This window comes from Rattus norvegicus, chromosome 8 (assembly GCF_036323735.1).
Source record: "Rattus norvegicus strain BN/NHsdMcwi chromosome 8, GRCr8, whole genome shotgun sequence".
Taxonomy (NCBI): Eukaryota; Metazoa; Chordata; class Mammalia; order Rodentia; family Muridae; genus Rattus; species Rattus norvegicus.
This window is the reverse complement of record NC_086026.1, coordinates 128,702,509-128,713,179: the sequence shown is the minus strand read 5'-3', so window position 1 is coordinate 128,713,179 and position 10,671 is coordinate 128,702,509. Positions and strand designations below refer to the sequence as shown.

The 10,671-nt window shown below is 47.4% G+C and overlaps 1 protein-coding gene across 1 annotated transcript; it reads right to left on the bottom strand.

Annotated features, from left to right (window-relative positions):
- Window positions 1-7,253: 7,253 nt before the first annotated feature.
- Ccr8 (C-C motif chemokine receptor 8) lies at window positions 7,254-9,214 on the bottom strand. The gene has a single exon (NM_001427325.1). The coding sequence runs from the start codon at window positions 8,976-8,978 to the stop codon at window positions 7,917-7,919; it is 1,062 nt and encodes a 353-aa protein (NP_001414254.1). The 5' UTR covers window positions 8,979-9,214; the 3' UTR covers window positions 7,254-7,916.
- Between the last annotated feature and the right edge of the window lie 1,457 nt (window positions 9,215-10,671).

The window sequence follows — 10,671 nt, the reverse complement described above, 5'->3', positions numbered from 1 at the left end:
GGAAAGGAGGAGAAACCAGTCAAAAAGGTGAGATCCCGCTTCCGGTGACGTATACATCCGGCGACGAAATCTCATCGCCACCTGGTGGCTCCACCCAGAACTACAGGGTCCGGGGTTCATATTTGCGGAGTTAGAAAGACTTGTCTCCTGCTCGTCGCTTTTCTTTTGGTAGCTAAAGCTCTTTTAGAGATGGGTGTCTGGCTGAGTTTTCATTGTATTTAATTTATACTTAAGACCTGAAGCATGGTGGAATGCCTTCTTTTTAGACACGAATTTTTAAAAATACCATTCACATTTCTCCTTTTTTTGTTTTATTTTTGCTTTTCAAGACAGGGTTTCTCTGTGTAGCCCTGGCTACCCTGGAGCTAACTAACTGTGTATCTGTTTATAGACCAGGCTGACCTTGAAGTCATAGAACTCCACCTGCCTCTTTAATCCCAAGTGCTGGGGTTAAAGGCATGTGCACCATGCCTGGCTTTTATTTTTACTTATATGTGTGGGTATGTACGTATGAGTGTAGTACTTGCAGAGGCCAAGAGCTCATAGGCAGTTGTGAACGGCCCTACCTGGGCGCTGGAAACCAACCTCAGGTCCTCCGCAAAACAGCAAGTGCTTTTCCAACCGCTGGCTCTCTAGCCTCGTCTTTATGCTTTTTGTTCGTTTGTTTTGTTTTGATTTTCGAGGCAAGGTTTCTCTGTGTAGCCCTGGCTATCCTGGAACTCGCTCTATATGCTCACTGGAGCATGGTCAAACTCCTGGTAGCCACGCCCCAAGGGCCACCCGCCACGTCCCCCAGAAGCCATCAGCTGTAGAGAGATACACTTTGACATCCGCATCACTTTTTTACTTCTTGATGACTTCCTCTCTAGGCTGTCACTTTTGGGGAGTGGGGTCACAGAAGGCTTTTTTATTCTGCCTTCTCAACTGTGCTTGGACTCATCTTGGATATTCTGCTGTCTCCCAGAATCATGGAGGTCCCGAGGCTATAAGGAGGCAGTGTTAGAATCCAGCTGCTGCTGAGGCCACAGGGAACAGGGGCTCCCACAGAGACACTCCGAGTCCTAGCTAAAGGACTTCTGGGTGCCAGGATCTTCCATCGGGGGAAGTGAGTCTCCATCAAAGGGATATCGATGGCCAGGCATCCTGCCTCCGACCTTTGCTTCCTACCTGGAAATCAGAGAGCCTTGCCACAGCTTGTCCTGTTGACCTGGCTAGTTTAATGTCAGCTCGACACAAGCTAGAGTCATGTGGAATCACAGTTCAGAAATGTGGCGTTAGTTAGATGACAGCTTCAGCGTCCTTTCTCCCTGTAAGAACCTGGTCAGCAAGCACCTCCGATTCCTGGAGCGCCCCCCCCCCATGTTAATAAGGCATCTCAGTACCTTAGCCTTCAACTGATGACCTTTGCTCACTCTGTGCTGGGACCAGACCCATAGGGTCAGGTACTGAGGTGGGCAGCATAGGATGACCAAAGGCTGATGACCCCTGGCCTTTAATTCTCTCTTACTGTTCTGGGGGCCAGAAGCTGATGACTCCTGGCAATTAGCTCCTACTAATAGCAGCAGGGGATTAAGAACAGACACTTAGTTACTTGGGATCTTTACTCCTTAACTCTTCATGAGCCAGAGACAAAGAAAAAAGACAAAGTCATGAGCACACACGCACGCACGCACGCACGCACGCACGCACGCACACGCACACACACGCACACACATCCACACTCGACTGGGCCTGACCACCTGTTTCACCAATTTCACAAGTGAACATGCATACTTATCTACATACACATATACCTACATACATATGTATGTACATACATACACATTGTACATACATGTAGACAGGCATATACACACACATATATATATACACATTTGGTGAATGGAGCAGAGCCCAACAGCCACACTTTTTTTCTCTCAGCATTTTGTACCTTCTTAGACAAAAGTTCTTTAGAAAATTACCTCATAGTTGAAATGTTACACAAAGGGGGAGTCACAGAAGGATGTTGATGGTAAGTTCAAAAGCGGTGTTTCATTCTGTAGCTCATAAGTTCAGAGCAACAGTTCACGTGGCCTTGCTTATCACAGTGCACACCTGTGGCCTCATCCTTGGACCTGACCTAGAATGAAAGTATTTGTTTGATCACGAATCTACCCTAAGCCTATTTTTCTTCTTAGTGTAACTTATAAAAGCTCATTGAATTCTTTATTATTCCGTCTTTACTCACAATTCTAATGAGGAGCAGGCACATTCTATTCTTTTTTTAAAGATTTACTTATTTTATGTAGGTGAACACACTGTCGCTGTCTTCACACACACCAGAAGAGGGCATCAGGTCCCCATTACAGATGGTTGTGAGCCACCGTGTGGTTGCTGGGAATTGAATTCTCGACCTCTGGAATTTCAGTCAGTGCTCTTAACCACTGAGCTATCTCTCCAGCCCGGCACATTCTATTCTTAATTCTAACTTTATTACATCTTTCTGGCAAAACAACAAAAACCATCTCCTTAAACTTTCTTCTTAAAATTATTTGAATTAAACCAAGAATTCTATAAAGTCAATAATTCATCTAAATAGCATTAATTCAGGAAAGTTCATCTCCATATTGATTCTACAGGAGATCTGCCTAATAGGGTGGGCTGATGCCCAGGAGTCGTTAGCCTATGTAACAGGGACAGGAAAAGCATAGAGAAGCAATCCTGGGATGAAGTCTCTGGGATCCATGCATCTCAGAGTGCACCCATTGCAGCCATGTAAAATGGTGGGCCATCTCCAGGAAACTCACTTGCTTGTCATAACCTTTACACATGGCTTGCGCTAACCCTGGGTATTCCACCTCCTTCAGCAAAACTATATAGCCCTGAGTTCACCTCAAATAAAGTTGATCTGTCTCCCTGAAGCTGATTCCAGAGTGTCATCATTTCTGTTCATACTCATGGGCCATCTGAAACCCTGTTCCTTGATTCTGTTCCCTTCATCCTCACGGGCTGGTGGCCAATGACCCTGGGAAGAAGGGAGACCCACAGTTACCCTTGGAGCTGGAGTTACAGGTGAACTGACAGGTAGGTGCTGGGAACTGAACCTGGGTCTTCCAACGAGAGTGGTAAGCATCTTAACTGCTGAGCCGCCTCTCCATCCACAGCTCTCCCTGATTCTTAATGATCCTCAAGAGCTAGCTCCTCAATTCGCCCAGCAAATAAATAAAGCCTGGATCTGGGATGTGGCAATGAACAAGACAGGCAGATGATCTGACCGTACCCCAGACACTGTTGGAAGTGTCTGCCCGCTTGCTTGTTAATATGTATTCAATTGCGTAGTCCAAATGCGGGTTTGCCAGATGAACCCAAAGCATCCAGCATGTGTTTCATAGGTCGCACATTCCAATGAGCCATCCTGGAGTCTAGAACAGCTCTTCAGCCTTCCCCTGACAACAGGCTCTTACCCGGAACCACTCTAGTGGGAGAGAACTTGTGCTCCTCCTGTTGACTCTGAGTTTATGAAGCTAATGAACCCTAAAGGATTTAAGCTTCCCCAGGGATCTCACGCGGGAGGTGGGGTTGGGGGGGACGACCAGAGATCTCATACTGGGGAAGGGAAAGACAGCCCTGAGAGCAATAAGAAGACTTGAACCCACGTCCAGCAAGATATCACACACAGTTCAGCCACTTGTTGGACCACCAGGCAGGAGAGACAGAGCCCAGACAGTGATGAGGTGTGAGACCACACCTGACAAGGATGGCTTAGCTCTGCATACAGCTTTCCGTCTATTTAAACCCAGGACCCTGAAGATGGACGTGGAGTCTCTAAATCACATTTTTTTGTTTCTCTCCCCAGTATCACCACACTGAATAAGCCTCTGACTTTTCTCTGTTTTATAAAACCGGAGAGGGTGGAGGCATGGAGCGTGTGTAACTCCACTACGACTGGAGTTACAGGCAGTTACGAGGTGCCAAACCAACCTGCCAAACTCCGCCCCTCTTGCAGGAGCAGTCCGTGCCTTTAGCCACTAAACCGTCTCTCCAACTCCATGACTTGCCTTGTTTAATCGGCGTGCTTGGGGAGAGTGACTGAGTGGAGCTTTCTGGGACCCCAGGAACAACATGACATGTGGGCGGGCACACAGATGCACACTGTGGGAAATTCTTTGCAACTGTGGGCAGCTGGTGGTACCGCTAGTCAGTGAACAGCAGGGGGCGATAGAGCACAACTTCTTTGTTCTAACCAATTCCTCGGCCAGCTAGCTCTCCAGCTTCGCTCCCTTTAACGGGTAAGGAATTGGAAGTGGCAAACAGTTAAATCAGTTATCCCAAGTTTGACTAAAAAAAAATAAAAATAAAAAGCCCTATTGTTTATTTTATTACGTAAAGATTTATCGTTTAAATGTGCGATGGGAGTTGACGGGTTACATGATATCAGGCAGCTGAGTGGGCAGGCAGGACTGATGGCCCCCCTGTCTCCACTCTCACCATCCCCATCTTAGCTGTGGCCCACTGACCTTCAGAGCTTATCTGAGGCTGGCTGTAAGTGATGCACCAGGACCAAGTCATGTCCTTCCTTGCCCCATCAGAAAATTTGGTGTGATTCAGGATGCCAGAGTGACTCTTGATATAGAAGCGTCTGAACAGGACACAAAAAAGAGAATCCTGGAAGCTTACAGTCTGGTAAAATGTCCAGTGGACCCCCTCTGCACTCCCCGAGTCTCTCACACACCGCACGGTTGCCTCTCCCACCCCACACAGCATGTTGCCATCACACAGGGCTGGCTGCTTGCAAGGTTCTATCAGAGAAGCACGCAGACTGTGAAGAAGACGGTGGCCTTGCTGGCTGATACAACTAATGAGCTACGAGTCTGTGGCTTTGGTAGCATCCTACTCTAAGATTCCAAACTCTTGCTGTAGAATAGTGTTATCTTTCCTTAAACTTTTTTTTTTTTTTTTTTTTTTTGGAGACAGGGTCTTCTGTATTCTAGACTGACCTCACACTTGCTTTGTAGAAATATTATTGAGGACCGGAGAGATGGCTAAGTGGTTAAGAGCACTGACTGCTCTTCCAAAGGTTGTGAGTTCAATTCCCAGCAACCACATGGTGGCTCACAACCATCTGTAATGTGATCTGATGCCCTCTTCTGGTGTGTCTGAAGACAGCTGCAGTGTACTCATAGACATAAATACATAATTTAAAAAATATTATTGGGCCAGACATGGTGACTGGTACCTTTAATCTTAGCACTCTTAGGTAAGAGGTATGTGGCTCTCTGTAAGTTCAAGGCTAGCCTGGGCTACACAGTGAGTTTCAGGATAACTAGGGCTATGTAGAGAGATCCTGCCTCAAATCCACCCACCTACCTCTTAGAAAAGAAGCATTGTTGGGCACAAAGGGGATTTCTTAGTAACAAGAGAGGCTATTTGATTTTTTAAAACATGCAGAACAATTATTTGTTTACATCCAATAACAGCTTCAAAATATACAGTAAAAATAAACAGAATTGAAATGGAAAATAAATAAGCCATAATCAAAGTCGGGTGTTTTGATGTGGCTCTCCTATCAACTCATGGAGTAAACAGCAGGAAAAAAACCATCAAGGATTCAGCCTGCGCAGTCGCTCAAAGGCGAAGGTGCCTGAATTCCACCCCTGAAACCCCCGTGCAGGGAAGAGAGTGCCAACTCTTGCAAGTCATCTTCTGACCTGACCTCCACACTCACAATAAATAATTTTTTAAAATAAAAAATGTTTTAAACAAAGTACACAAAAGTCTTGGTGGGCAGACACTTTCTTCATCGATGTGGCCACTGGTAGTTGATCGTGCTCCTGCAAAAAGCTCTTCAGCCATAGACCTCTGGAAGCAACCCTCAGTAGACTCATTGGTTCACAAACGCCCCAAGAAGAAGTAGAGAAAGAGCAAGAACACAGAAGCCCTGAACAGTGTGACTAACTACCTGCAGAAGCAACCTGTCACCGTCACGGGTGAATGGAAGCCGCATTCGCGTCATAAGATAACTCTTGATACATCCTAAAGAAATAAAATCCTATGTGCATGCTCTCTGAGAAGGGTTCTGTAGATACTGTAAGAGCGTTGTGGTGGTTTGAATAAGAATGGGCCCGTAGGCTCATGTATTTGCATGCTTAGTCCCCAGTTGGTGAACTGTTTGAGAAGGATTAGAAGGTGTGGCCTAGTTGCTGAAGGTATGTCACTGGGGGTGGGCTCTGAGGTTTCAAAAGCTCACTCCGGGCCCACCCAGTTCTCTGTCTCTCTGTCTCTCTCTCTGTCTCTCTCTGTCTCTGTCTCTCTCTCTCTGTCTCTCTGTTTGTCTGCCTCCCTCTCTCTCTCCCTCTCCCCTCCCTCTTCCCCTCCCTCTCCCTCTCCCTCTCCCCTTCCCCCTCCTTCTCTCCCTCTCCCTCTCCCTCTCCCTCTCCCTCTCCTCTCTCTCCCTGCTGCCTGCCTGTGGATCAGATTGTAAAGCTCTCAGCTGCTTCTCTAGCGCCATGCCTCCCTGCCTGCCTCCCTGCTCCCCACCATGATGATAAAGGACTAACCCTCTGAAACTTCAAACAAGCCCCCAGCTAATTTCTTCCTTTTATAAGTTGCTTTGGCCATGATGTCTCCTCACAGTAATAGAACAGTGGCTAAAACAGGGGTAGAAGACTACATAGATCAAACTTAAAATGTGTAAAATGCACCCCAAAACCAAAGTGCTCAGACAGAACTCTGTAGCATTGAGTGAACGCTTAGTGAATAGAAGATTCCAGGAGCCCATAGAAATACTAAGCCCAAAGCAAATAGGTGAAATGAAAATAAAAACAGAAATCAAAGAGCAGAGGAGGCAGGAAGTCAGTGAGGCCAAAGGCTGGTCCCTGTAAAGATTTAAGCATCAGATAAGTCCCACAAAACTGAACTAGGAGAGAAGAGGGAGGGGGAAGGGAGGGGAGGGGGAGGAAAGGGGGAGAAGGAAAGGGAGAGACAGAGAGAGACACAGAGTGACACAGAGACAGAGAGAAAGACACAGAGAGAGAGAGAGAGAGAGAGAGAGAGAGAGAGAGAGAGAGAGAAAGAGCGCCACAAATGATTAGTATCAGGACCGGAAAGGGACATCCCCATACTAAAAAAAGATTGTTCAACAAAATTAATTGTCAAGACTTCATGCTCAAGTATTTGTGAGCTTAAAGGGAACAGCAGAATTTCTTACAAATCAAGAACAGATAAAAAGGCTGAACGTTTCTGTCTGGTAAATTAAATCGTACAGTAGTACCCCGGATTGCTTTATTAATAAGTTGTATCAAACCTTCAAAGAGAAAGTAATGCCATTTTTTACACAAACCATCTCAGAGGATAGACTTTATTTTATTCTGTTCCATGTGTATAAGTGTTTTACCTGCAGTTATGTACACTGGCTCTATGTGTTCCTAGTGTCCACCGAACCAGACAGGGACACCAGATCCCCTGAAACTGGACTACAGACGTTTTGAGCCACCATGTGGGTGCTGAGAGCTGGGCCCAGTTCTCAGAGTGCCCTTAGCTGCAGTGCCATCTCTTCAGTCCTGGGAATAGAAGTATTTGTCAATACATATTAGGGAACCAAACCTGGCCAGAACAATATAAGAGAAAAACTACAAAACATTATCTATCATAGACAGAGGCACAAAATTCCCAAAACTAAGAGGTCACTTTTTTTCAAGGAATTAAAAAAAAATTTATTCTATCTCTTTTAAAGAAGGGTGGCACTGGTCCAGCTGAGGCTGAGGCCAAAGGGCAAGAGTTCAAAGCCAGACTGGGCTACATAGTGAGATTCTGTCTCTGCAAGCCAGAAGTGGGAGGAGGGGAAGGGAGAAGTGAGCGGGGTGGGGAGGTGGGGGGAGAAGATTGGGAGCAGGAAGGGCAATGTAGGTGGAGGCTGCCTGTCGTGCACACCACCCCCCTTACAAGATGTAGTCCAGTGTGGAAGAGTGGGAAGATCGCTGGTTCGAGGACAGTTGCCTTTCCAACGCCCCCACTGGCATCTGTCTCCCGACGTAGAGGAAGATGTGGCTGCAGCTCTTTTGAAACACATCCACGAGGTGCTTCTTGAACTTCTCTCCGATGAAAGCATAGATGACAGGGTTCACGCAGCAATGCATGAAAGAGATGACCTCCGTGACGTGGGTGGCCAGGGCCAGCCTCTGCCTGGTGGCACATCCCTCCAAGATGTGCATGTCGTGCAGGGACGTGAGGAAGAGGACCACGTTGAATGGGACCCAGAAGAGTAAAGACACGACGACTATGGTGAGCACCAGTTTGATGGCTCTGGTCCTGTTGTGGTTCAGGCAACCCCGCAGCTGCTGCAGGATCCTGACGTAGCAGAACAGGAGGATGGCAAAGGGGAGCAGCAGACCCAAGGCGTTGACTTCAAAGTGGGTGAAGAGCTTCCACCTCAGAGACTGCTCGTCGTAAAGTTGGAAGCACTGTAGCATGCCGTCTTCAGAGGACACCTGGTAAAAAACCATCAGTGGGACGGTGGCCGCGATGGCAGCCAGCCACACTGCCAGGCTCAGGGCTGTGCCCACTCTGGCCGTCCTCACTTTGATGGCATGGACAGGGTGGACGACAGCCAGGTACCTGTCCACACTCATGAGGGTGATGAAGAGCATGCTGCTGAAGAAGCCAATGTAGTAGAGGCCAGAGACCACCTTACACATCACGGTCCCAAACACCCACTGGTCCAGCAGGTTGTGGGTCTGAAAGGGAATGGAGAGGACGAAGAGCAGGTCAGAAGCGGCCAGGTTCAGGAGGTAGACGTCCGTGATACTCCTCAGTTTCTTGCAGGCCACAAGGACCAAGATGACCAGGCTGTTTCCCAGAAGGCCCAGCACAAACAAGATGCAGTATAAGACGGCCAGATACAACGTGCCACCCCTGAGGAGGAGCTCTGTGTCACAGGGGGTGGTGAAGAAGTCAGGGTAGTAGTCAGTCATCGTGACATTGGGCTCCAACGTGTAATCCATCGAGGCGGGAAAACCTGGTCAGACAGGCATAGGAGAGGTGCTGAGGACTATACTTGCATACTGAAGCCTGTAAACACCTCCCCTCTCTCCCTCAGGCTCAATACCAGGGTGTTGGTGTGAGGCAAATGCTCTACCACCTAGCTATCCTCCTAGACCTTGCTTCGTTTATACAGGGTCTCACTAAGTGGTTTGGGCTGGTCTGGAACTTGCTTCATAGCCCAGGATGGCACTCATGATCCTCCTGCCTCAGCCTCCTAAGTGGAGGTTTAACAGATCTGTACCACCTTGCTTCTCTGTCTCTGTCTCTGTCTCTGTCTCTCTGTCTCTGTCTCTCTGTCTCTCTGTCTCTCTGTCTCTCTGTCTCTCTCTCTCTCTCTCTCTCCCTGTCTCTCTCTGTCTCTCTTTCTCTCTCATTTTAATTAGTTAATCCATTTTGTTATTTTTGAGATAGGTCTCACTATATAGCCCTAGTTGTCCTGGAACTTACTATGTAGACCAAGTTGACCTCAAACTCACAGAGATCCACCTGCTTCAGCTTCTCAGGTGCTGGGATTAAAAGCATGTGCCACTGTGCTTGGCTTCTCTTTCATTTTATGGATTCACAAACAAAATACAGGGCAGGCATGTTGATACACTTCTTTAGTCCCAGCACTTGGAAGGCAGAAAAGGATGGGTCTCCAAGTTCAAGGCTAGCTTGGTCTACAGTGTGAGTTCCAGGACAGACAGAGCTACACAGAGAAACCCTGTCTCAAACAAGCAAAGTACATACATATGTAATAGACAATATTTATCTTTTTTTTTTCCGGAGCTGGGGACCGAACCCAGGGCCTTGTGCTTGCTAGGCAAGCGCTCTACCACTGAGCTAAATCCCCAACCCCTAATATTTATATGCACATTTCTAGGCGACATACATGAAGTCTCATTTTGTATTTTACTTTAGATGTATCCCATGATATTCATAAATTTAGTTCATTCATTCATTCATTCATTCATTCATTCATTCTTTGCTTCCATAACCCCCAAAATGATTTAAAATGCAATAGAAAAAAAAAGTATGATCCCAATTACTCTCAAAATGAAAAGCACCAAGCTCACCAGAAGTAAGCTTAGCGGCGAAGGCTGAAATTCAGTCATGTCTAACACTGGGTCGGAGGAGATATCTCATCGAGGGAGGTGTCTGCTGAGCCAACATGGACACCTCAGTCCAACCCCCAAACCCATGTGTGGTGGTGAGACAGGCTTATCTCCATGGCTCTGGCCAGCCTGGCCTGCTTAGTGAGCACAGAGCCAGAAGACAGCTCCTGAAGGGCTGCACCAAGGCTGACCTCTGACCTCCCGTGCATACATGCACACATACACCAAACTAACACGAAATAGAGCGTTACAGGGCCTGGGGGCACAACTCACTGGTAGAACACATGCTTAACCTGCACAAAGCCCTAGGTTCCATTCCCAACACCCTCCACACGCAGAAACTCCGCTGGAAGACACACAAGCAGGTGTGATTGAATGGAAGTTTTCTGTGTAGAAAGGTTGCCCCCCTCCCCCCCGCAGAAGATTCCCATCTTGCCTAATCTCTCCACTCTCGTGAGAGCTTTCAGCCCTTTCTGTGTCCTGGAGGGCAAGGGACACGCTCCTGTCTGCCACCAAGAGGCACACGCGCTGGTGGGCTCAGACTTTGGAGACACTCAAC

What these genes read in the sequence shown, in the direction of transcription:
- Ccr8 (NM_001427325.1), bottom strand. Translation starts at nt 8,978, where the DNA reads ATGGATTACACGTTGGAGCCCAATGTCACGATGACTGACTACTACCCT.